Source organism: Elephas maximus, chromosome 3 (assembly GCF_024166365.1).
Source record: "Elephas maximus indicus isolate mEleMax1 chromosome 3, mEleMax1 primary haplotype, whole genome shotgun sequence".
Lineage (NCBI taxonomy): Eukaryota > Metazoa > Chordata > Mammalia > Proboscidea > Elephantidae > Elephas > Elephas maximus.
Window position 1 is genome coordinate 22,074,479 of NC_064821.1, and position 27,984 is coordinate 22,102,462.

The following is a 27,984-nucleotide window of genomic DNA, read 5'->3' on the forward strand; positions in this document are numbered from 1 at the left end:
CAAAAAGAATATCAAAGAGGAAATCACCAAATCAATACCATTTACAGTAGCCACCAAGAAGATAAAGTACTTAGGAATAAATCTAACCAGAGACGTAAAAGACCTCTACAAAGAAAACTACAGTACAATACAGTTCTGCAAAAAACCAAAAGAGACCTACATAAGTGGAAAAACATACCTTGCTCATGGATAGGAAGACTTAACATTGTAAAAATGTCTATTCTACCAAAAGCCATCTATACATACAATGCGATTCCAATTCAAATTCCAATGACATTTTTTAATGACATGGAGAAACAAATCACCAACTTCATTTGGAAGGGAAAGAAGCCCCGGATAATTAAAGCATTACTGAAAAAGAAGAACAAAGTGGGAGGCCTCACTCTACCTGATTTTAGAACATATAATACACCCACAGGAGTCAAAACAGCCTGGTACTGGTAAAACTACAGACACATAGACCAATGGAAAAGAATTGAGAATCCAGACATAAATCCATCCACATATGAGCAGCTGATATTTGACAAAGATCCAGTATTAGTTAATCGGGGAAAAGACGGTCTTTTTAACAAGTGGCGCTGGCATAACTGGATATCTATCTGCAAAAAAATGAAACAAGACCCATACCTCACACCATGCACAAAAACTAACTCAAAATAAATCAAAGACCTAAACATAAAGTCTGAAACGATAAAGATCATGGAAGAAAAAATAGGGACAATGGTAGGAGCCTAATACATGGCATAAACAGAACACAAAACATTACTAAAAATGCCAAAGAGAAACCAGATAACCGGGAGCTCCTAAAAATTCAAGCACCTATGCTCATCCAAAGACTTTGCCAAAAGAGCGAAGAGACTACCTACAGACTGGGAAAAACTTTTTGGCTACGACATCTCTGACCAGCGGCTGATCTCTAAAATCTACATGATTCTGCTAAATATCAACCACAAAAAGGCAAATAACCCAATTAAAAAATGGGCAAAGAATATGAACAGACACTTCATCAAAGAAGACATTCTGGCAGCTAACAGATACAGGAGGAAATGCTCTCAATCATTAGCCATTAGAGAAATGCAAATCAAAAGTACAGTGAGATTCCATCTCACTCCAACAAGGCTGACATTAATCCAAAAAACACAAAATAGTAAATGTTGGAGAGGCTGTGGAGAGATTGGAACACTTACACACTGCTGGTGGGAATGTAAAATGGTACAACCACTTTGGAAATTGATTTGGCGCTTCCTTAAAAAGCTAGAAATAGAACTACCATAAAAAAAGATCCAGCAAGCCCACTCCTTGGAATAATTCCTAGAGACATAAGAGCCTTTACACGAAGCAATATATGCACACCCATATTCATGGCAACATTGTTTACAATAGCAAAAAATTGGAAGCAACCGAGGTGCCCATCAATGGATGAATGGATAAACTATCGCATATTCACACAATGGAATACTATGCATCAGTTAAGAACAATGTTGAATCCATGAAACATTTCATAACATGGAGAAGTCTGGAAGGCATTATGCTAAGTGAAATCAGTCAATTGCAAAAGGACAAATATTGTGTAAGACCACTATTATAAGAACTGGAGAAACAGTTTAAGCAGAGAATACTCTTTGACAGTTACGAGAGGGAGGTGGGCGGGAGGGAGGAGAGGGGCATTCACTAATTAGATAGTGGATAAGTTTCATTTTAGGTGAAGGGAAAGACAATACACAATAAAGGAGAGGTCAACACAAATGGACTAAACCAAAAACAAAGAAGTTTCCTTAAAAAACTGAACACTTCAAAGGCCAGCATAGCAGGGGCAGGGGTTTGAGGGCTATGGTTTCAGGGGACATCTAAGTCAATCGGCATAATAAAATCTATTAAGAAAATATTCTGCATCCCACCTTGGAGAGTGGCTTCTGTGGTCTTAAACACTAACAAGCGGCCATCTAAGATGCATCAATGTGTCTCAGCCCACCTGGAACACGGAAGAATGAAGAACACCAAAGGCACAAAATAATTATGAGCCTGAGACAAAAAGGACCACAAAAACCAGAGACTACATCAGCCTGAGACCAGAACAGCTAGATGGTACCTGGCCACAACTGATGACTGCCCTGACAGGGAACTCAACAGAGAAACCCTGAGGGAGTAGGATAACAGTGGGATGCAGACCCTAAATTCTCATAAAAAGACCAGATTTAATGGTCATACTGAGACTGGAGGAACCCCGGAGGCCATGGGCCCCAGACCTTCTGTTACCCCAGGGCAGGCACCATTCCCAAAGCCAACTCTTCAGACAGGGATTGGACTGGAATAGGGGATGGAAAATGACACTGGTGAAGAACAAGCTTCTTGGATCAAGTCGACACATGAGACTATGTTGGCATCTCCTGTCTGGAGGGGAGATGAGAGGGTAGAGGTAGTCAGAAGCTACCTGAATGTACACGAGGAGAGAGAGGGGAGGGAAGTACTGTGCTATCTCATCAGAGGGAGAGCAATTAGAAGTCTTTTTTTTTAGCAAGGTGTATATAATTTTTTTATGAGGAACTGACCTGATTTGTAAACTTTCATTTAAAGCACAATAAAAACTAATTTAAAAAACCCTATGGGACAATTGTACTCTGTCACTTAGGGTCGCTATGAGTTAGAATCACTTAAAACAATAAGAATTATACAAGGCTGCAGTATCAAACTACCACAAAATGGGAGGCTTAAAATTAGAAAAGAAAATATTGCCTCAAAGTTGTGGAGGCTAAAAGTCCAAATTCAGGCTGTCAACAGGACTATGTACCCTCCGAATCTCTGAGGGAAGATCCTTTCTTGTCTATGCCAATTTCTGGTATCCTTATGAACTCTTTGGCTTGCAGCTCCAGCAAAACTCCATCTATTCCTTTGTCTTCACATGACCTCCTCCTTCTTTGACTCTCTGTCTCAATATCTTCTCTTTTATATGGACACGACTCATATTGGTTTAGGATGTTCCCTACTACTGTATGACCTCATGTTAACACATAATATCTTCAAAGATCTTATTTCCATACAAAGTCACATTTACAGGAGTTAAGACTTCAACCTATCTTTTTAGGAGGCACAATTAAATCGATAACAATAAGATTCAACAAAATACAAGAACTTCAGAGAAAGCAATAAATATAGATTTCAAGATAGTGTTTGCCACCAGGAGGGTACAGGGCAAAAGAGTGGGAGAGTATTCATTGAATTATATGGTGATGTCATTATTTTATAACCCAGGTCATGGGTATATAAGCTTTCATTATACTACTATTCTTTAAGAACTATTGATACATTTCATACAGTACTTCGCATATGATATTTTAATAATAAGTAAAATTGAAAAGATTCCACTTTCCAGATTCTTTCATATTCTAGATTCTAAACCCATTCTCTATCATCTAATATTAAAGCCGTACTTCCGAAACTTCGGCATGCATCAGAATCTCAAAGAAGTAATTACTTAGAATGTTCATCCTTCAGATGACTCCCCAGATATCAAAATAGGTCTTGGGTGAGGTATAGAAACCCACAGTATGAACAAGGCCTCAGGAGACTCATCTCTGCAAGTGTTTTATGAACATAAAGGGAGACAACTTTGCACTACAATATACCTGGTGTGTCTGGTGAGGAGCTGACCTCCTGATTTAGTGCTAGACACAATCCCTCTGCCAACTATCAGTGGTGATCAGAAGTCTCTCCAGCCACATCATTAATTCTCCTACAAGATTTGTTTTGTTGTCACCCCAACACCCAGAGACGATCTGACAGATGGCTCTGCTTCTTTGTAGTTGTGGAAAAGTGATCTCCCTAAGCCTACCAACTTCCCCTATGTCCCATTCTATTTCACATTCTATACATCGTCCTTAAAATAAAGTTCATGTCCATAGAAAAATTCTTTTCCTCATAAATATACATTACAAACATTTGTATGAGATTCCTAAGAGTACAGCCAATCCCCTAAGACTTCAATGATTCTAATAATTGTACTTAGCCTCTGTGGATTCACCAGAGATGAGAAAGAAAAACTGCAAAATAAGGTGACTAAGGAGAAAAGTAACATCTCATATACGTGCTGATCAATATTTTTTTTGTTTTTGGTTTTTTAAGGATCAAAGCAAATGTGGTTCCAAAACAGACTACCAGCTCCACCCTGCCTACTCAACAATTATTCATTTGACTTAATTACTAAGATGAGAAAAACGTGCTAATAGATACTACAATAATGGTAAACCAAAAAAAAAAACTTTGGAGAAAGTAGAAAATATGTGAGAACAAGCAAAAATAAGCCTTATATATTAAGGCAACATATAGAACACTGTGGTCCTAGTTAAATTTTATCAAGTATTAGGTGCCAGGCAATGTATTAAGTGCTTGTAGTGGATATAGGAGTTAACTTCCCAACAGAAAACATACTCTACATTGTCAATCTAAAGCTCTCACAGTAATTATTTTCTCCCAAACAGAACTTTCGTTAGAAATGGATATGATACTATTCTCAGTGATCAGATGGAAGTAGATGTCTTCTGTATTGATTTTATGGAAAGGTCTATTAATAATAAGTCCTCTGTTAACAATAGGTCTGGGGACAGTCTATTTGGTATCTCTGAGCATGATGTCTGGATATGACAGCTGAGTCTGTTGCAGCCATCTGTGGTTTGATGAAAAAATCTAGAGATCTAGAAATCCAAACCCAATGTAGATAATATAATCACTGAAAAGCAGGTGTGCACCTGATGATTCTCCTCAAGGCTCCCTTCATGTCTCTGTTTCTCAGGCTGTAGGTGAAGGGATTCATCATGGGAGTTACCATAGTGTACATCATTGAAGCTACTGCAGTCTTCCTGGAAGAGTGTGTAAATGTTGTACTTATATACGCACCAAAAGCTGTCCCATAGAATAAGCAAACAACTGTAAGGTGAGACCCACAGGTAGAAAAAGCTTTATGCTTTCCACCTGCTGAAGGTATTCTCAGAATGGAAGATACAATTTGAATATAAGAGAAAATGATTCCAGAGAAAGGAAGAACACCCAGTATGCTAGCTGCAAAATATAAGATGATGTTATTGATGAGGGTTTCAGAACAGGCAACTTTGATGACCTGAAAAACTTCACAGAAGAAGTAAGGAATTTCCAGGTCTGTGCAGAAGGACAGTCGCAACAACATCAGACTGTGGAGAAGGGCATCCACAATGCTAACGAGCAAGGAGACTAGAATCAGCAGGCCGCAGAAGTGGGGATTCATGATAGCTGTGTATCTCAGTGGGTGACAAATGGCCACATAGCGGTCATAGGCCATTACCGAAAGGAAAAAACTTTCCAAACTACCAAAAATCAGGACAAAGCAGGCCTGGGTGAGGCATCCTGCGTAAGGGATGCTCTGATTCTGTGCTTGGAGGTTCACCAGCATCTTTGGGATCATGGTGGTGCTGAAACAGATATCAGTAAAGGAGAGATTGGAAAGAAAGAAGTACATGGGGGTGTGGAGGTGGGGGTCAGAGCTGACGGCCAGGAGGATGAGCAGGTTTCCCAGGACAGTGACCAGATATATGGACAAAAACAGGCTAAAAAGGAGAGGCTGCACTTTGGGATCCTCTGTCAGTGCCAGGAGAAGGAATTCTGAAACTCCTGTTTGGTTTCTAGGTTCCATATTATTGATGAATCTGATGGAAAAGAAGAGGTGACTTACAATCAAATGTCAGCAAGCAGCATCTCGGGATGGGAAGGAGAGGGATGGAGTGGAATTCAGGAATACAAAGGTGGTGCTGTCTGTGTGCATATTATTTGGTTAAAAAAAAAAAAAAGACCAGGAGCTGATATAGCAGAGTGTCAATATTTATTTGTTTTAAAAGAGATGAAAGGGTGGTCTTTTTTTTTTTTAATTACACTATGTTCATTTAAAATATTTGGTAATTTTATAGAGAAAAATACACAGAGGAGGCAGCCTGATGAGTCTGTCTTGGACACCACGTGTTTCCCCAGAGGTCAGAACTGGGTAACAGAAATAAGAGTATCACCCGCTTTTTGAAAGGTCACTTTATCCAGCTTCACTTTTATGAAAAATCCACATTAGTATCTGTTTTCTTCACATTCAGTGTTTGTTCTACGGTAAGCCATTAAAGAGGCAGTGCATACCCTGAACAGCCAAAGTCACAGGGCCAAGCTCCTTCCCTGGGAACTACACTCAGCATCTCAATATAAAACGCCACAGCTTTGAACTGTGTCCATGAACATTGTATGTTAGTGTTATTTTAGGTTATATGTATTATTTGGTGGGTTAGTTTTTGGGTCTGGGAATGCTGAAAATTTTTTCTCATATAAATTAATGGTAATCTTCCTCACTTCATGCCATTTCAGCTTATAAGTTTCATAGGAACGCTCTACTTTTGGATAGTGAGGGAAACCTGTAATGTAGATGTGTGTTAAGAGCCAGGAATGAGAAAACAAGGTGATGTTGATAAAACCTCCTCAACCAACACAAGAATGCTAGTAAATGTCAGAAAATTGTAAAATGGTCATCATGCTTGAGAAGGGGCAGATTTCTGTTCAGAAGGAAAATTGTTGTTGCCATTGTGGAGAGAGAGGAGGATGCTAGCAGAATGTCTACTCCTTGATATCGGTGCAAAGATATAAGAAAACATGTCAGGAAGATGGGAGACAGGTTGGAGATGAGGGGTGACTTGTTTCCAATCTTTTCATGCACATACTATTGTCACATGCAACATTCCCGGGTGAACCTGTATTAAAACAGCTGTCCTCATTTCCAAACATTAACTAAGGGATTCGGGTTACCTGGCTGGCATCACCGAGAAATGACGCTTGGCATTTGCCCTGGATGTTGGAGGGTGTAGATGGAAGAGCTTTCCTTAGGAAAGGCAGAGGGACCAAGGGAGGCGCCAGGCTCCACGGCAAGAGGATCATCTGTGGGTGGAGTCTCAGGTGTGCTGCTTCCTGACTGGAGGGGGACTGTTGAGTGAGATGGTCACAGGCAGACTATTTGAGGTCTCTATGTCCCTGGGGGCTCAATATCCAAAGCTCCTCATTAACCGAACACTTCTCTTGTCATTCTGATCCCAGGACATTGCAAATCTTTAAAGACCAAGACAATATAAGGTAGAATTCAGTATGGCTGATTCTCAGCCCCTGGGGGACCATCTGCATGCCATTTACCTCTCTCTACCTATTTCTCTCACCTCCAGATTACATACCTTGCACACATGGATATACTATACTTCTCTAATTGCATTGCAGTCTTTTTAAGTACAACTGGAATCATCTCTATCTTACCAATGGCATTAGAAAGCCTGAATTCAATTTTAGCTGTGAGATTTTAATGTATGTATGAAAAAAAATAAAAATAATAATTTTTATTTTTTTTATGAGGGTACAAACGATATATATTTAGGAATATAGTTAAGCTACTGTAAAATGCAAAAAAATATAGCATTGTTACTTTCTAAGGGTCATTGAATGCATCCTGATCCTTAATCTTTATTCTGTATATTTATAGAGCATGTTTTAAGCTATTCTCTGTGATCAATTCTGACTGTGTTCACTGAAGATAGACCTATTACTTCCTTTTTAAAATTTCATAATCAACTTTTCCTGTGTGTCCCAATAATTTTGGTGTACATTTTTCTTCACATTAGTGGAATGTGGGTTGATGTCTTGGCTGTTGATTTTTAATGGTGTGAGAAATCGCAATGTCACTGCCTAGGCACTATTATGCAGGTTTATCCATACTCTCAGTAGATTTAGTTAGATGACAACCATTATTTAATAGATGCAGATGGTATTCCATTTGAATATTCACTTAAAAGACTTTATCTTTAATGATTTCAATATTTTATGTGTTTATCAATTTATTTTACTACACATTAATTGTTTCCATATGAATTTTGTTTGTTAATCTGCAGGGTTCCCAACATATTATATGAAAACAATTTGAGACAAGATGACATCATACTGTCACTCTTCATATTAACCTCATTCATTTCAAAAATATGACATAATAAGAACATAAGAAAGGACAGTGAGTTCAAAAAGAAAAAATGTAAATTTTTCTGGAATCTCCCCATTCAAATAGAATCTGTCAGTCATAATTTTAATAGCCAGGAAGAAAAACAATGCAAAAGTGATAACCAACAAAAACAAGACAAATTTTCCAGGTACCATAATCAGAATTCAAACACAAAATTATAAGTAGACTGCACCAAGGGGCTTTGTAAATTTATGGCCTTAGCAAGAAATTTTAGCTGGATGATTGCTCTTTCCAGGTAATAAGGGCTAAATGTTCTGGAAAATGAGTAGGTATTTGAAGCCAAGGTCAGAGGTGGTGCTACTTGATTTGAGAAGTGTGAGTGAACACAGGAATTGTGGACATTGCTTGGCTTATGACTGCGGACTTCGATCAACTGAAAGTTTCTTAAGAGCCTTCAGGGAGAAACTGAACCAAGCTCCCTCCTGTCTTAGTGGCTGGATTTGTGATTTTCTCACTATTACCAACAGGAAAAGGCAGGAAATAGAATTCAGGACTTGAGTGTTGGTGATTGGTGAGAGCTACTGTGAACCTGCTAGACAGAAAGAATGAACCCATCAGTGAGAAAAGAGAGAGAGAGAAAAATCATTCCATTCAAAGAGAATATGCAAGTCGTAATTTATATAGCCAGGAAGAATAATAACGCAAAAACAATAACCAATAAAAGTATACTCAGAAAAAAAAAATCATGATTCAGAACATACAAGCAAGCAAGGCTGTAATGGAATGTGTGATGGAGAGCATAGAAAGATGAGATCAAAGAAGTAGTGTTAGGCAAATCATACAAAAAGCATACTGATGGAAAGAGCAGGTGCAGGATGGCCTAATAATCCTAAATGATGGTGGCTTGCACCATGGTTGTAATGGTGGAGGTGGTGATATTTGGTGGGATTATGGATATATTTGGTGGTATAGACAACAGGGTTTTCTGAAAAATTGGGCACTGGAGGTAAGAAAGGGAGAGGAATAGAAGATGATGCTGGGCTTGTAGTTTTGGGTCTGGTGAGTTTGAGGTGCCTGTTAGGCAACTACATGGAGATGCCAAGTGAGCAGTTGTGTATAAGCCTGGGATTCAGGTGAATGTTCCTCTCTGCAGACATAAATCTGAAAGTTGCTAGAGTGTGCAGTGTAGACTGTAGTTGTTAGAGTGGAGTGTAGAAGGCCAAAGAAGAATTGACCTTTGAATTGTGGTGTTGGGGAAGAATATTGCATATACCATGGACAAATGAGCAAATCTGTCTTGGAAGTACAACCAGAATGCTCCTTAGAAGCAAGGACGACAAGGTTACATCTCACATACTTTGGACATGTTATTAGGAGGGACCGGTCCCTGGAGAAGGACGTCATGCTTGGTAAAGTACAGCGTCCGCTAAAAAGAGGAAGACCCTCATTGAGGTGGATTGACTTGGTGGCTGCGACAATGTGCTCAAGCAAAACAACCATTGCAAGGATGGAGCAGGACTGGGCAGTGTTTCTTTCTCTTGTACATAGGGTCGCTCGAGGGAACCTAACAACAACAACAGAATGTGGACAACTTTTAAAGCCTTGAGTATGGATGCTGTTGCAAAGGAGTCAGGGTAGCTAGAGAAAAGAGGGTTAGGACTGCGCCTTAAGGCACTCCAGTGTGTGAGGTTGTGAACATGAGAGAGACATATCAAAGGAAATTGAGAACTAGTATCCAGTGAGGTAGGAGTAAAACCAAGACAATGTAGAGTGCTGGAAAACAAATGTATTATTTTCCGTGACTTCTGTAACAGATAAGCACAAACTTGGCAGCATAATACAACAGAAATGGAGGACAGAAGTCTGAAATCAGTTTCACTGTTCTGAAATCAAGATTTGTGCAGAGTACTGCTCCCTCCAGAGACTCTACAGACAAATCTGTTTGTTATCTCTTTGAGCTTCTGGTGGTTTTAGGTTTTCCTTGGTTTGTGACCCCACCATGTCATCCAAGCCTCCATGGGCATATTATCTTTCCTTCCATCTGAGTCAAATCTCTCTCTGCATCTCTGTCATAAGGATATTTTTTTTTATTATATTTAGGGTCTACTCAGATAATCCAGGACATGATCCATAACTTAATCCCATCTGCCAAGAACCTTTTTTCCAATAAGGTAAAATTTACAAGGTCTACACATTAGGACCTGATATCTTTTGGGCTGTTATCCAATGTATTACACCAAGTGAAGAATTTCCAGTAAGTACTAAACTAAGTCAATGTAGGTGACAAATGAAATGGAGAACTGAAGCCTGGATTTAACAAGGTAGAGAACCTTGGTGACTCTCAGAAGCACTTTCTGTTGCATGCAGGTGCAAGAGTCTGATTGGACTGACCTCAGAAAGAAATGGGAAGTCAGAATACACGATCAGGAATATAGACAAAATTAAAGTTATTTCAGAGAATTTAAGGAAAAGGATTTTATTTATTTCATAGTAGACAACTTTTATAGCAAAAATAGTCATAAATGAGAATGAAAATACCAAGTTGCTCTCACTCCTGTAAAATGCTAACAGAATTTCAAAAAACCAAATCCAGAAATGAATGAGAAAAGGTAATACTTCTGTCAAATTTGGTTTAATTCCATGAGTGCAAGGTTGGTTCTTTCTCCATACTACCGGTGTTCACTCTCATTCTTCCTTTACTTGGAAGTCAACTTCTCAGTGAGGCTTCTTCCATCCCTCCTACCTAAATTACAACACCTTCATATTTTCTTACCCTATCTCCTGATGTATATTCTCCATAACACTTATCACCACCTAAGTCATGCATTTCTAATTGCATCAGATTGGGTTTCCTGGAAAGCAGAGATTAGGATGCCAAAGGTTTGTTAGGGAGTACTTCTTGGACCAGCACCTGTGAAGGAGAAGGGAACAAAGAAGGATTGGGCAGAGGGAGAAACTGAGTTGGGATGCACTCTTGAGATTAGGAGGGAGCTCTGTAGCTGGAATGGCCCTTCACAGTTATTCCAGTTTGGGGAACAGAGTCAGGCCTTTAAAGCGTGTATTGATCATACACTGAGTACAACCCTGGGAGGAGGTGTGACCTTGAGTACCCAGGCTCTCTTCTACTGAGGCCCTCCCAAATGGGGCTAACAGTTAAAGGTGCTCTGCTGGCCTAAGTGCTGAAGCAAGTGTTTAAAATATGTGAAAGTAGCAGGAAAGAAAGGACCAGAATGAGAATGCCAGACCTGGAATAAAGTTGTGCTGGCTCACATTCATTGGGTACACTATTTCAGTACTCATTAGGTGGCAGGCATTGCATTTGTTGTTGTTCGTTGCTACTGAGTCAGCACCGACTAATTGGGATCCCATGTAAAACCAAATGAAATGCTCCCCAGGCTTGTGTCATCTTCATGGTGGCTTGTATGTTTTAGTCCATTGTCGTGGCCATTGTTAATCCCATCTTCTTGAAGGTTTTCCTGGCCTTTGCTGTCCCTCAACTTTATCCAACACAAAGTCTTTTAGTGACTGGCCCATTCTGGTGATGCATCCAAAGTAAGTGAGTTGAACCCTCAGATCAATGTTCTGTTCTCAATTGGGTTTTCATTGGCTGATTTTTAGAAGTAGATTACTAGACCTTTCTTTCTAGTTTGTCTTAGTCTGCAAGTTCAGCTTAAACCTGTTCATGATGGGTGACCCTGCTGATGTTTGAAATACTGGTGGCGTAACTTTCAGCATTGTTGCAACATGCAAGCCATCACAGTACAACAAAGTGACAGACAGGTAGTGACATTACAGTAAGCACTTGTAGTCACTATGATGCTTGACTCCACATCAGACTTTCCCAATAAGAGGTTTAGTCTAAGCCTCCCATAGTGATGAAATTTCTCTTGCTGGTAATTAGTTTTGGAAGGTTCATATGTCCCATACCAGGCTGATAGTATAGGCTGTCTTCTAAATGATTCCTTGGGAAGATTATTTCTCTGTTACAAAGAGACCAAATAGAGGCAGTCAGTTTTCTGTCCTTTTATTGTTTCTGAGATGACCTATGTGCTGCTGCAGCCTTTGGTGATCATGAGGAGAACAACCTCAGCAAGAAGCCAACGTGTGAAGAGAGAAAATGCACCACTGTAGTTCTGTGCCTGAACCTATTCTACCTCTGAGACTCTTGTTAGGAGTGATAATTGTTTTTAATGCTTGACCCTGTTTGTGTCACTGATAAAGCTGAGGTGTCTCAAACCTTCTCTAACACATGAACTAAGATGTTTATGCCAACTTTATAGATGAGGATACTGAACTTGGAAGCAAATTGTCGAATGTCAAACAGCTACTACTGAGCAGAGGTAAGATTCAACTTGATGTCCAGGATGAAGACCAGGTTCTCAAGATCAACGACAAGGTACATGGATGGGAACAGCCTAAAGAGGAGGGGCTGCCATACTGGATTCTCTGAGAGGACCAGGTGGGAGGAATCTTGCTTGGTTTTCCCATGTTCAGTGTTCTGATTCCATGTTGCTGATGAGTCTGATGGAGAAAAATAGAGGTGATGATACACGTAATAGATATGCAAGGAGTGCTCATTTTGAGGAAGTCTCACATCTATCTTGTGAAACAAAATGAATATCACAAACCTTTCTCTATGCTCTCTCTGTTTTTCTCTCTTTCTCCTCCACTTCCTTCTTCCTTTCCTCTTTCACTCTTTTTCTCTCAGGCCTCCTCTCTCCTCCACTACCTCATTCCTCAAATTTTAATTATTGAATATCCTACTGCCTAGAAAATCACCAAATTCAAGACTGTAGCTGCGTCTGGGAAGCAAAGGAGGAGAATGGGCAGGAATAAAAAAAAAATCCTCTTTATGCATACTATTGTATTAATTTAAGAAGATAGTTGTTATGACAAAATATCAGCATTTTTTAAATTCTGGAAACATATATGTGGGTATTTCTCCTATTCTTCTGTGCTTTTGTGCCTGTTAAAATAGTTCATTGATCAATAAAGGGAAACAGGTAAATGGCTGATTTAGCCTGTGATATCTGCGTATAAAAAAAAAAAGTTTTTTTTTTTTTTTTAATCTGCGTAGTTTTCCACTTTGTCATGGATAGAATTATGTCCCCCTACCCCCTGGAGAAAAAATGTGTGTATTAACTTGGTTAGGCCATGAATCCCAGTATTCTCCATTTTGTGATTGCAATTTTATGTCAAAAAGGATTAGAGTGGGATTGTAACACATTTACCAGGTCACATCCCTGATCCAATGTAAATGGAGTTTCCCTGGGGTGTGGTCTGCACCACTTTTTATCTCTCAAAAGGTAAATGGAAAGGGAAGCAAGCAGAGAACCGGGGACCTCATACCACCAAGAAAGCAGCACCAAGAGCAGAGTGTGTCCTTTGGACCTGAAGTTCCTGTGCTGAGATTCTCCCAGACCAAGGGAAGACTGATGACAAGGACCTTCCTCCAGATGCATCACAGACAGAAAGCCTTCCCCTGGAGTTAGCACCCTGAATTCAGACTTCTAGTCAATCAGACTGTGAGAAAATAAGTTTCTCTTTGTTAAAGCCATCTACTTGTGGTATTTCTGTTATAGCAGCACTAGATGTCTAAGACACACTTATTCTCACATAGTTCTCATAATCAGGTAACAGAGTGAAAACCAAAAGGAATATTAAGAATCATATATAAAAAAGTAAGAAGAAGATCAGCGTACAACTCTGCTCTCAAAAAACATTAAAGGAAATTTTGGGAAAATCTAGAACGTTCAAAATTGAACAAGGGCAAGTTCCAGGAATTTTAGGGTCAGGGTAGGATATTAGCATAATGAGAGCTGTTCAAGTACTGGTGCAAAGGTACAAAGAAGTATGTAAAGAGGATGGACAATTAGGCATGTGTCTCACAAGTGACTCCATTCTGCTCATCTCCTGCAAATACCTACCTTACAGCTGCCCCCAAACGGACTGTTAGACAAAGATCTCTCCCAATTTGGAAAACATAAACTAGGGATCTTCAGATTACCTGGGTGCTAGCACTAAGGAGTGAGATTAAGTTCTCCAGAGATTAAAGGATAAAAATGGAAGTGCTGTACTCAAGGAGCACAGAAAGACCAGGCTTTTGTGAAGAAATGATGATCTCTTCTTTTTAGGTGTGCTACCTACTGACCTGGGCAAGGCTATTGAGTGTGTGGTCATAGACAGACTATTCGTAGTCTCTGTGACCGTTGAAGTTTCAGTATCCAAAGCTCATCATTGGTCAAACTCTTTTGTTGTCATTCTGATCCCAGGCTAGTGAAAATCTTTAAGGAGCAAGGCTCAGAGAAAGAAGAACTTAGCATTGACTGATTCCTTCACCAGGGATATGCCATCATCTTTCTTCCAAGTCTTTCTGCTCACATCCATTGCAAGTACCATGCACAAATGTACACAGAGCACTTCCATAATTAGATTCTAGTCCTTTTTTCAGATATATTCGAATGCATCCCTTTTCCAACAAAAATACCAGGGAGACTGACATCACACTTAGGGTCACAAATACAGTTTATTATACTGGTATACATATTACCTGTATAGAGACAGGTGATAATTTTTATCAGTTCAACTTTATGGACTTCAACTCTAAAAAATTCCAGCTATAAGAGCCAGTTCTACGTATGGTTCACTGAAGGTTGCATATTGTATTCAGCTGTTTCTAATATGTTTTCTGTAATCAACATGGACTTAGCATGTAACAGAGATATTACTCATTTTTTAGAATTTTGCTACTAAGTTTTTTCAACTTCATAGTAGTAACTTCAATATACACCTTTTTTGTTTCCCACATTACTGACCATAGATTGAAATTGTGACTTTTTGTTATCAATATTGTTGAAATAAATTACAAATTCCCCAGAGAGGAATTAACTGTGATACAATAGTTGTAACATACTATGATTTTGGGATTTCTTGCTACCACAACAAACTTATTTTTGGTTGATTGGTATGCTACAATAATTAAAATTCATGACAATGGTGTAGGGATAGAAACAAGAGACTTGTTGATTGGAAGAGAGAACCCAGAAGAGGACCAGCATGTAATAGTAACTATTTATGAAGACGTGGCATTACAACGAATGGATGGGCAATTTAATAAAAGTTTCAGGGACATAAAAATGAATTTGAATTCCTGCCTCACATCAAAGGCAAAAATTATTCCAGTGGGTTCACCCTTCAAATGTAGAAGGTAATACTATAAATATTTCAGATAAAGATAGATACGTAGAGGTTTCATAAACAAGACCTATTGAGGACAAACCATTAAGAAAAATATTGACAAATTCAACCATGTTAAAACTAAGCCCTTCTGTTCAGCCAAAAACACTAAAGGATATCCAAAACAAACCATACACCTTAAGAAGAAATTTTCCATACATATAACCAACAAAGTATTAATATCCCAATTAAACAAAGCTTATAAATTAATAAGAAAAAAGATAAACCACTCAAAAGAAACACCATGAACAGATATTTCACAAAAGGGGAAAAATAAACAGCCCATAATACGTGAAAAACCTGTCAATCACATAATAAGAGAACTAGAAATCAATTAAATAATGTTTTACACCCAGCGGATTGATAAATGAAAATGTGTTGGTGATTAGGTGAACATAAGGAACATTGAACATTAGTGTAAATTAGTTCAACCACTCAGGAAACTCCTTGTAACTACTCAAAGGATAATAGGTGCTCCTCCATACCCAATAACTACCCTCCTCCAAGTATAAAACTCTTGCTCATTTCTGCCAGAAGATATGTATGGAACTATTGAAACAGCCCTATTCATAATAGCAGAAAACTAGTAAGCAAAATTCCCATGAACATCAAAAAGGAGAAATTTTGTGATATTACTATATATAATGTGAAAACACACAGCATTGACAATAAATTAGGTAGTGCTACACTCAACAAGAGGTTTGAATCTCAAAAGCACAATGATGAGAAAAACAAGGGAGACAGAGAATTCTTATATGAAGATTAAAGAATTAGTGCCAGTACCATTCAATAAGAAAATAAAAATCTCTTCAACAAATGGTACTGAGACAACTGGATAGCCACATGCAAAAGAGTAAAAGTGAATTCTTACCTCATAGCTTATATAAAAATTAACTCAGAATGGATCAAGACCTGAATATATGCACTAAAATATAGACTTCTTAGAAGGAAACATAGAGGCAAATCTTCAAGAACTTGAATTGGAAATGGTTTCTTAAATATGACACCAAAAGTACAGGCAACACTATTCACTTTTTTACTATAACAGGTAATATTCACAGGTTCCAGGGCTTAATATATGTTTTGGGGGAACCAGTATTTAACTCATACAGGGGAGATGTCTTCTGAAGACTCCATGGACAGGTCTATCAACAATATATCCAATGAAGAACAGTAAATTTTCTCTCTGGACATCATGTCTGGATATGACACTATCATCTGCTAAAGCAATGAATATGACCATGAGGGAGACCAGTTCTATGATGAAGCCTACTCTCCTGTCCCTGTACATTCCCTACCTCTGAAGGCCTTTCCCTGTAGTGAGATATAACTCTATTGTTTGAGGATATTAGAGTCAGTTCTTTTTCTTCTTAAAATCAAAGAATTCCTCACTGATGAAGTTCAGATACCTTATACTCATCTCAAGCCACAAAGACAATGTATTTATGCCATTTCGTAGATGCTGAAATTGAGTATAGTGGATGCTAATGTTGCCCTGAAGAGACAGAAATGGATATCACTAATTAACAAATTTGAGTATAACCACGGCCAGCTCCCTTATATGACAGTGTGGCTAAATTGTTGCTAGATTGTTAGGTATCGTCAAGTGAGTTCCGGCTCATAATAACCCTATGTACAACAGAATGAAACACTGCCGGGTCCTGCACCATCTTCATAAGGTTGCTGTGTTTGAGCCCATTGTTGCAGCCACTGTGTCAGTCCATCTCATTGAGTCTCCCTCTTTACACTGACCTTCTATCTTACCAAGCCTGATGTCCCTTACTAGGGACTAGTCCCTGCTGATAGTATGTCCAAAGTACTTGAGAAGAAAGTTCACCATCCTTGCTCCCAAGGAGCACTCTGGTTGTACTTCTTCCAAGACAGGCTTATTTATTCTGGCGGTCAATGGTTGTGATCATTAAGGTTGTGTGTCAATTTGGCTGGGCCATGATTCTCAGAGGTTTGGCAGATATGATCTAGTTTGGCAGTCTTATGATGATGTGATCACCTCCATGATAAAAATTCATATAGTGTGATCACCTCCGTGATGGGAACTGCTCTGAGTAGCCAATCAGTTGAAATGGAGTTTCCTTGGGGGTGTGGTCTGCATTCAACATAAGTAGACTTTCTAGCAAGGCTTGGGGGGTTTGCTCACACTGAATCCTTCAGTTGGCTCCTGATCATCTGACATCTGGTTCTTGGGACTTGTGCTAGCAGCTTGCCTGCCGTTTGCCTGCTGATCTTCGAATTGGTACATCTTCCTAGACTGTGAGCCAGAGCCCTGCTGCCTGGCTTGCTGATCTTGGGTTCCGCAGACCCTGCTGCTACATGAATCAGGAGAAGCCTCCAGCCTGACCCACATTCCAGCCTCTAAAACTCCATGAGCCATTTCCTTAATATAAAACTCTCTCTCTATATTTATACGCTTCCCTTTCATCTGGTACCCGAGGGCTTCTTTTGCTGCTCTATTTGTTCAAGTTGTAGGGTTAATGTCTTGATTTTGGCCCTTTCTTCTTTTTGCATGTGTGCATTTATTACAATAAATTGACCCTTGAGCATTGCTTTTGCTGTTTCCCGAAGATTCTGGTAGGATGTGTTTTCATTCTCATTTGATTCTATGAATCTCTGTATTCCGTCCATGCTTTCTTCTATAACCCAGTAGTTTTTGAGCAAGATATTTTTCATTTTTCATGTATTTGATTTTGTTTTTTTCTTGCTTTTTCTGTTGCTGATTTCTACTTTTTTTGGTTTTATAGTCAGAAAAGATGCTTTGTAATATTTCGATGTTTTGGATTCTGTTAAGGCTTGTTTTGTGGTCTAATATGAGGTCTATTCTGGACAATGTTTCATGTGCATTGGAAAAGAAAGTATACTTGACTGCTGTTGGGTGGAGTGTTCTGTATATGTGTATGAGATCAAGTTGGTTGACTGCGACCTTTAGATCTTCTGTGTCTTTATTGAGCTTCTTTCTAGATGTTCTGCCCTTTGCCAAAAGTGGCGTATTAGAGTCCTACTACTATTGTGGAGCTGTCTATTCTTTTTTCACTGCTGTTAGAGTTTGTTTTATATATTTCAGAGCCCTGTTGTTGGGTGGATATAAACTTATTACAGTTATGTTCTCCTGGTGTGTTGGGCCTTTAATGATTATGTAGTACCCTCCCTTATGCTTTGTGGTGGATTTTGCTTTAAAGCCTATTTTGGCAGAGATTAATATTGCCACCCCTACTCTTTTTTTGTTGTTGTTTGCTTAATATATGTATTTTTTTCCATCCTTTGAATTTTAGTTTGTGTCTCTGAGTCTAAGGCATGTCTCTCTTAGACAGCATATAGATGGATCATATTTTTTATCCATTCTGCCACTCTCTGTCTCTTTATTGGTGCATTTAGTTCATTTACATTCAAGGTAATTATTGATAGGTATTTGCTTTGTGCTTAGTGCTGCCATTTTGATTTTTTTTTAATGGTATTGTCCATTTCTTTGATCCACTTTGTGCTGAGTCATTTTTCTTTATGTATTTCCTTTTCATCTTTTTCATTGTTGTTGATTTTGTATTTGCTGAGTCTTTATTTTTTTTTCTTTTGATGTGTAGATTTGTTAGTTTCTTTTGTGGTTACCCTAAAAATAACCTATATTTTTGTAAGTTTAAATCAGCCTTTTATTCCTTAACTTCCTCTCCATATGAAACTTCTGTCACTACACTATTAGTCCCTCTTTTCTATTTTAATGTTGTCATCTTTCACATATTGACATCTCTGTTTCCTGATTTCCAGTGTTTTAGCTTTGACTTATTTTTGTGACTTCCCTATCTGTTTATTCTGTCCTGTGTTCTAGTCTTGGGTTTTTATCTGGTATCATTGATTCTCTAGCCAGATGGCTCCCTTTAGTATTTCTTGTAATTTTGGCCTGGTTTGTACAAATTCTATTAGCTTCTCTTTATCTGGAAATGCCCTAATTTTGTCTTCATATTTGAGAGATAGTTTTGCTGGATATATAATTCTTGGCTGGCAATTTTATTTTCCTTCCAGGTTTTATATATGTTATCCTATTGCCTTCTTGCCCGCATGGTTTCAGCTGAGTATTCTGAGCTTATTCTTATTGACTTGTCTTTGTAGGTAACTTTTTGTTTATCTGTAGCTGCTCTTAAAGTTCTATCTTTATCTTTGGTTTTGGCAAGTTTGATTTTATGTCTTAGTGAATTTCTTTTGAGATTTATCCTGTGCGGAGTTTGATCAGTTTCTTGGGTAGGTATCTTCTCATCTTTCATGATATCAGGGAAGTTTTCTGCAGCAAATCTTCAAGAATTCTCTCTGTGTTTTCTGTTATCCCCAACTGTTTTGGTACTTCAATCACTCATAGGTTATTCCCCTTGATAGAGTCTCACATAATTCCTAAGGTTTCTTTCTTTCTTTTTTCTGATTTTTCCTCGAGTAAACAGCTATCAAGTGCTTTATGTTCAGTCTCACTAATTCTGACTTCCATTTCCTCAATTCTGCTCATATGACTTTCTACTGAGTTGTTTCATTCTGAAATTTTATTGTCAGTTTTTTGAATTTCTATTTTCTGTCTCTCTATGGATTCTAGCAGCCTGTTAAATTTGTCATTCTGCTCTTGTATAGCTTTCCTGAATTCCTCTATTGCTCTGTCTGTGTGCTCTTTGGCTTGGTCTGAGTTTTGCCTGATCTCCTTTCTGATCTCTTGAAGAGCTCCATATATTAGTCTTTTGAATTCTACCTCTGGTAATTCCAAGACCTTCTCTTCCTGCATGAAGTTTCCTGCTTCTTTGTTTTGGTTGCTAGCTGGAGCCATCATGGTCTGCCTTTTTATGTGATTTGATATTGACTGTTGTCTCTGAGCCATTAATAATTTATTACATTTATTTATTGTATATTTGTTTATTGTGTCCTAGCTTCTTATTTTGTTTTGTCTTGATATGCCCAAATAGGCTGTGCATATGGGCTACCCTGATTATAGGCATCTTTGAAGCTCTCACATCCTGTCACCAGGGGGCTAGGGCTGCTACTAGGTGTGTGAGCCCAGAAATCAGTTTACTTTTTTGGGTAGACTCAGCTCAACTGTTCAGGTCATCGGTCACTGAGTAGGTGGTTCAGGCTCTCACCTACAGTCCTAGATGGGCAGGGCTACATATGGGTGATCAGAGTACAGGCACAGGTAGCTGGCTGCAGTAGGTGGTTATGTGCTGGGCAAGGTAGGGGGCTGATAGCTGCCCCTGAGTGCCTAGGTGGGATGTGTGTCCCTGTCCTCAAGAGTGCATAGGTGGGTGGGTTTTGCAGGAAAACTTTGGGCATGCAATGCTGTTTGTTTGCTGTAAGGACGGAGAAGCACCACTTATTCTCAGATCCCTCTAGGGGATGGCTAGGTGGATTGGGTCAAGCCACCAGTCCTCAGGCCCCTGATGTTGTTGGTTGAAGATCCTGCTCAATGGGTAGGGTGGTGTCAAAACTTACAAATCCACCACTCCCTCTTAGTTGTTGCAGTTGAAAATAGGCTTCTGGTACATACCCTGTTGTACTATACTAATGAGGGCCAACACTGTTGAAATGGCCCATGCAGTTCTAGGCAGGAGTGAAAGGCATTCAAAGACCATGGACCCCTTATAGGCAAAGGGACAGTGCCTGTCCTGAGTCCCTGGCTTAAGGGGCATAGTGATTTTTTTAATCTGCAAGAATGGTGTGGGTGCAGTTAGCCTTGAGCTCCCAGCTTAGTGGAGCTGGTGGCCACCTTTGTTTGTTTGTTCATTTGTTTATTTGTTCCCTCCCCAAAGCTGAGGGACTGGGTTGGGTGCAACAGGTTCCACTTCTAGCCTAGGGGGCATGAAACTGCTGAACACTGCTGGACCAGCACCAGAACAAAGCAGGGAGGGTGCAGATGAGGGGAAGAGAGGCATTTTTCCCTTACATAAGTCCTATAGGAAAAAGGGTTATTTCGATCCCATGTGGTAGGTTAGACACTTGCACTTAACTTTCACCAATCAAGTGCCACTTCCTCCTGGCTCCAGATGCTCCAAATGTTCCAGCCTACCGTGTGCTGGCTAGATCAAGTCTGGCACCTCTTCACTGCTTTTAAACTGTCTCTTCCTCCCCCTGCCACTCGGTCTGTCTCCTCAACTTTGTCTTTGATGTTAAGGGCTCCTAGATTGTCATATATAATTGATTCACTTGTTTTTTTCTTTTGGGTCTGTGTCGTAAGAGTGACCTCAGGAACATCTGACTATTCCAGCCACTTGGTCCTACCTGTGAATTATATTTTAAATAAATGCTATTAGAAGTAAAAATAAATTAAACTTTTGTGCATTAAAGCACCTTATCAAGGAAAGAGATAACCTATAAAATGTGAGAAAGTATTTGAGAACAGTGTATCTGATAAGGCTTTCATGCCCAGTATACAGAAAGAACTCCTACAGCTCCATGACAAAAAGACAACCCAATTTGAAAATGAGCTAAGAACTTGAATAGATATTTCTCCAAAGATGTACAAATGACCAATAAGGACATAGAAAGATGCTCAACATCAATAGTCATAATGGAAATACAAATCAAAACCACAATGAGATATCCCTCTCACACCCACCAGGATAGCTGTTATCAGAAAAATAGAAATTAATAAGTATTGATGAGGGTGTGGGGAAATTGAAATGCCCATCCTTTGCTGGTGGGAATGTAAAATTCCACACTGTTTTGGAAAACACTTCTGTGTTTCTTCAAAAGTTAAACATAGAATTATCATATGACCCAGCAAATCTACTCCCACATGTATATCCAAAAGACTTGTAAGCAGGGACTCAAGTTGCTTTACATCAACGATGATTGTGGCATTTTTTACAGTAGCCCAGATGTGTAAGCATCTCAAGTGTCAATCAACAAATGAATGTATAAACAAAATGTGGTTTCTATTTTGGGTGATAAAAACCATTACGAAGTAGATAATGGTAATGGTTGTGCAACTAGATGCAAGTACTTATTGTTACTGAATTGTATACTTAAATATGGTTTAAATAGCAAAGTTTTCTTACATATATATATATCTTACCATGATAAAATTTCAAAAAACAAATTATATTATGTCCCTATTTGTGGATGATATGATACTATACATCAAAAACACAAAAGACTCCATTAGAAAACTACTGCAACTAATAAATTCAGCAGAGTTGCAAGATACAAGACAAAGATAACAAAAATCATTTGGATTCCTACACACCAATAAAGAGAACAATGAAAAGGAAATCAAGAAAAAAAAAATACCATTTATGATAGCTCCTAAAAAGAAATACTTTGGAATAAATCTAACCAGGGATATAAAAGACGTATGCAAAGAAAACTACAAAACACTACTGTAAGAAACCAAAAAAGGTCTACATAAATGGACAAACATACCATGCTCATGGATAGGTAGACTCAACATTGTGAAATGACAATTCTACCCAAAGTGGTTTACAAATACAATGCAATACCGATTGAAATACCAACAACATTCTTTAAAGAGATGGAAAAACATATCATTAACTTCATATAGAAGAGAAGAAGCCCTGGATAAGTAAAGCACTACTGAAGACAAAGAGTAAAGTAGGAGAACATGCACTACCTGATCTCAGAACCTACTATACAGCTACGGTAGTCAAAACAGCCTGGTACTGGTACAACAACAGATATATGCACCAATGGAACAGAATTGAGAACACAGATGTGAATCCATCCACCTGTGTTCACCTGATCTTCAACAAGGGCCCAGAGTCCATCGAATGGGGAAAAAACAGCCTTTTTAACAAATGGTGAGGCAAAAGTGGATGTCCATTTGCAAAAAAAAAAAAAAAAAGAAGAAGAAACAGGACCCATATCTCACACCACATACAAAAACTAACTCAAAATGGATCCAAGACCTAAATATAAAGCCAAAAACTATGAAGCTCATAGAAGAAAAAAATAAGATCAGTGCTAGAGGCCCTAATAGACAGCATTAACAGGATACAAACCACAACAACAACACACAAGCTCCAGAGGATAAGCTAGTTAACTGGAATCTTCTAAAAGTTAAAGACTTCTGCTTATCAAAAGTTTTCACCAAAAGAGTAAAAAGAGAACCTACAGACTGGAAAAAATTTTGGCTATTATAAATCAGACAAAGGTCCAATCTCTAAAATCTACAAGAAAATCTAACACTTCTACAACAAAAAGACAAATAATCCAATTAAAAAATGGGCAAAGGAAATGAATAGACACTTCTCCAAATAAGACATTCAAGCAGCTAACAGACACATGAGGAAATGTTTGTGGTCGCTAGCCATTAAAAAAAAAAGTAAATCAAAACCACAATGATATACCATCTCATTCTGACATTATTGGTGCAAATCAATACAACAGGAAATAACAAATGTTGGAGAGGCTGCAGGTAGATTGAAACACTTATTCACTGCTGGTGGGAATGCAAAATGATGCAACCAATTTGGAAAATGATATGGTACTTCCTTAGAAAGCTAGAAAGAGAAATACCATATGATCCTGCAATCCCACTCCTAGAAATACATCCTAGAGAAATAAGAACCGTCACGGGAATAGACATATGCACACCCATGTTTATTGCAGCATTGTTCACAATAGCAAAAAGATGGAAACAACCTAGATTCCCATCAACAGATGAATGGATAAACGAACTGTGGTACATTCACACAATGGAGCATTACGCAATGTTAAAGAACAATGATGAATCTGTGAAGCATCTCATAACATGAAGGAATCTGGAGGGCATTATTCTGAGTGAAATAAGTCAATCACAAAAGGACAAGTATTGTATGAGAACACTAGTGTAAAAAGTCATGACAAGGTTTGCATACAAAAAGAAACAATATTTGATGGTTATGAGGGAGGGGATATGTGGGGATGGAAAAACACTTAATGGACAATAGATAAGTGGTAACTTTGGTGAAGGGTAAGACAGTACACAAAACTGGGGAAGCCAGCACAACCTGGGCAAGTCAAGCTCATGGTAGCTCCACAGACACATCCAATCTACCTGAGGGGTGGAATTGCTGGGCTGAGGGCTGTGGGGACCATGGTCTTGGGGAACATCTAGCTCAATTGACATAACATAGTTTATAAAGAAAACCTTCTGCATTCTACTTTGGTGAGTAGCGTCTGGGGTTTTAAAAGCCTGTGAGTGGGCGTCTAGATACTCCACTGGTCTCAGCCCTTCGGGAGCAAGAAGGAATGAAGAAAGATAAAGATATAAGGAAAAGGTTAGTCCAAAAGACTAATAGACCATATCTACCATGATCTCCTTGAGACTAAGAGCAGTACAACTAGTTGGTGCTTGGCTACCACCACTATACTGCTCTGTTAGGAATTAAAATAGAGGGTCCTGGCCAGAGCTGGACAAAAATGTAGAAAAATATTCTAACTCAGAAAGAAGGGCCAGAGTTGCTTGGCCTGACAGGAACTGGAGAAACCCTGAGAGTATGGGCCCCGGACACCCATTCAGCTCAGTAATGAGGTCACTCCTGAGGTTTACCCTTCAGCCAAAGGTTGAATAGGCCCATGGAACAAAACAAGACTAAAGGGGCACACCAGCTCTAAGGCAGGGACTGGCAGGCAGGAGGGAACAGGAAAGCTGGTATTAGGGAACCCAGGGTTAAAAAGGGAGAGTGTTGACATGTTGTGGGGTTATTAACCAATGTCATACAACAACGTGTATACTGTTTTATGAGAAACTAGTTTGTTCTGTAAACTTTCATCTAAAGTACAATAAAAAAATTTCATCAACATCAGAAGGGATACATATTTTGTAATGTCACATACGTAATGTAAAAATATACAGAATTGAAAATAAATGAATTAAGATTACATGCAGCAACATGATTAAATTTCAAAAGCACAATCAAGACACAGAATTCATTCATTAAAATTTCACTACTAATAAATTTAGAAATAGGCAAATTTATAAATCAGACAGGAATGCACCTAGGAATGACTAAAAACTTCCCTTCAGTCACATTGCCAGTATTGTAGCAAAAATACAAAAACTGGCAATTTCACAGGTCTATCAAATGACATTTCTTGGCTCAGTGGTTGAATGCTTGGCTGCTAGCCAAAAAGCTCGTGGCTCAAAACCACACTGCTGCCCTCTGAGAGGAAGAACAGGTAATTTGCTTTCATAAAGATTACAGGTTGTTATGAGTTGGAATTGACTGGACGACATCCAACAACAACAACAACATTAATTATATATGGCTGCAATATCAAACTATCACAGAAGTGAGTTGTTTAAAATGAGAAAAACATTATTGTCTCCAAGTTCTGTAGGCTAGAAGTCCAAATTCAGGTTGTCAACAGGACTATGTCCCCTCTGAATCTCCGGGGGAAGATCCTTTCTTGTCTGTCCCAACTTCTGGTATCCCTATGAATTCTTTGGCTTGCAGCTGCACCTTCACTCCATATCTTCCTTTGTCTTCACAAGACATCCTCCCTCTTTGACTCTCTGTCTCAATATCTTCTCTTTTATAAAGATAACACTCATATTGGTTTAGGACTCTCCCTACTCCAGCATGACCTCATATTAACAGGTAACATCTTCAAAGATCTTATTTCCAAACAAAGTCACGTTTGCAGGTACCAGGAGTTAGGACCACAACCTATCTTTTTAGGAGGCATAATTAAATCCATAACAATAAAATTCAACAAAATAGAAGAACATAGGAGAAAGTGATAAATACCAAATTCAGGATAGTGTTTGCCACTGGGAGGGTAGAAGGCAATAAGACTAGGAGACTATTCATTGGATTATGTGGTGATGTCATTATTTCATAACCTAGGTCATGGGTATATGATTCCTCATTATATTACAATTCTTTAAAAACTACTGATACATTTTATACAGTATTTGCATATGATATATTAATAATAAGTAAAATGGAAAAGATTCCACTTTCTGGATTCTTTCATATTCTAGATTCTAAATCCATTCTCTCATCTTCTTCTAATATTCAAGTCATGCTCGTCAAACTTCAGCATACATCAAAATGTCAAAAAAGTAATTATTTAGAATGTTCATCCTACAAACATCTCCCCAGATATCAAAGCCAGTAGGTAGTGGGTGAGGTATGGAAACAAGCAGTATGAACAAGGTCTCAGGTGACTCATCTCTGCAAGTGTTTTATGGACATAAATGGAGACAACTTTGCAATACAATACACCTGGTGTGCCTGGTGATGAGCTGACTTCCCGGTTTAGTGCCAAACACAATCCCACCACCACCATCAAGGATGACCAGAAGGCACTCCAGACACTCCATTAATTCACCTCCAAGGTCTATTTTATTCTCAGCTCAACACCACAGAGATGATTCTGAGTGATAATCCTGATTCTTCGTGGTTGTGGGAAAACTGATCACCCTAAGCCTGCCAACTTCCCTTTTGTCTCATTCCATTTTACACTCCACATGTCTTCCTCAAAATAAAGTCCATGTCCATAGAAAAACTGTTTTCCTCATAATTACACATTACAGAATTTTCCATGAGATCCCTAAGACAGCAGCCAACCCTCTAAGGCTTCAATGGTTCAATTAATTTTACTCAATCTCTGTGTTGACTCACCAGAGATAAGAAAGAAAAACTGCTAAATAAGGTAGCTAAGGAGAAAAGTAAAATCTCATAGATACTCTGGCCAATAAATCAATGAGTAAGGATCAAGTCAAATATGTTTCCAAAAAAGATGACCAATTCTACTCTGCCTAACTCAATAATTATTCATTTGACTTTATTGCTAAAACAGGTAAAACCTACTAATAGCTATTGCAATAATGGTAAACTAATAAAAGTACTGAAGGAAGTGGTAAAAATATGTCAGAGCAAAGTATAATAAGCCTTATAAATTATGGCCAAATACAAAACATAATGGTCCTAGTTAAATTTTATTGAGTATTATGTGCCAGGCATTATATTAAGTGCTTGTAGTGGTTATAAGAATTAACTTCCCAACAGCAAAAAATACACTACATGGTCAATCTACGGCTCTCATAATAACTAGTATCTCCCAAACAGATACGTGATTAGAAACAGATATATGCTATTCTCAGTGATCAGATGGGAGCAGATGTCTCCTATACGATTCTATGGGAAAGTCTATTAACAGTACGTACTCTATTAAAAATTTCTGTTGTACATAGGGTCACTATGAGTTGCAATCGACTCAATGGCACCTAACAACATTAACAATAGGTCCAGAGATGTCAGTTTTGTGTCTGTATGCATGATGTCTGGATATGACGCCTGAGTCTGTTGCAGTCACCTGTGACAACAAGTAGAACGATTTCTAGGATGAGGGCATTTCATGAGGAAATGAATGAAGTCTTAATGTTCTGTTCCTGTGCATTTCGAATCTCTGACATCCTTGTAATGAAAGATAACTCTCTGTTGTTTGGACACTCAGAGTCAGGGTTATGCTTTCTTAATAGAAACAAAGCCTTGGAGTTGAAATCATTTATCTGACACCACAAAGCTACAAAAAGAGCAAAGTCAGGTTTCAATCCCAAGTTGAATTACACCTAGCCATTATGTTATCTCTTCATTTTAGAAGAACGTGGTGGGGCAAAATCAAGCATTCTGGCTCAAGAGTATCCTGTCACTTTGATGAAATTTAGAAATCCCAAACCAAAGCTCATAATATAATCACTGAAAAGCAGTTGTGCCCCTGATAACACTCCTCAAGGCTGCCTTCATGTCCCTGTTTCTCAGGCTGTAGATGAAGGC

At 38.6% G+C, this 27,984-nt stretch overlaps 1 protein-coding gene and 1 pseudogene across 1 annotated transcript; both read right to left on the bottom strand.

The window, feature by feature from the left end:
* Nucleotides 1-27,984, bottom strand: part of LOC126074056 (olfactory receptor 7G2-like) — a 678,546-nt pseudogene that overhangs the window by 524,754 nt on the left and 125,808 nt on the right.
* LOC126071050 (olfactory receptor 7G1-like) lies at nucleotides 4,721-5,659 on the bottom strand. The gene has a single exon (XM_049875353.1). The coding sequence runs from the start codon at nucleotides 5,657-5,659 to the stop codon at nucleotides 4,721-4,723; it is 939 nt and encodes a 312-aa protein (XP_049731310.1).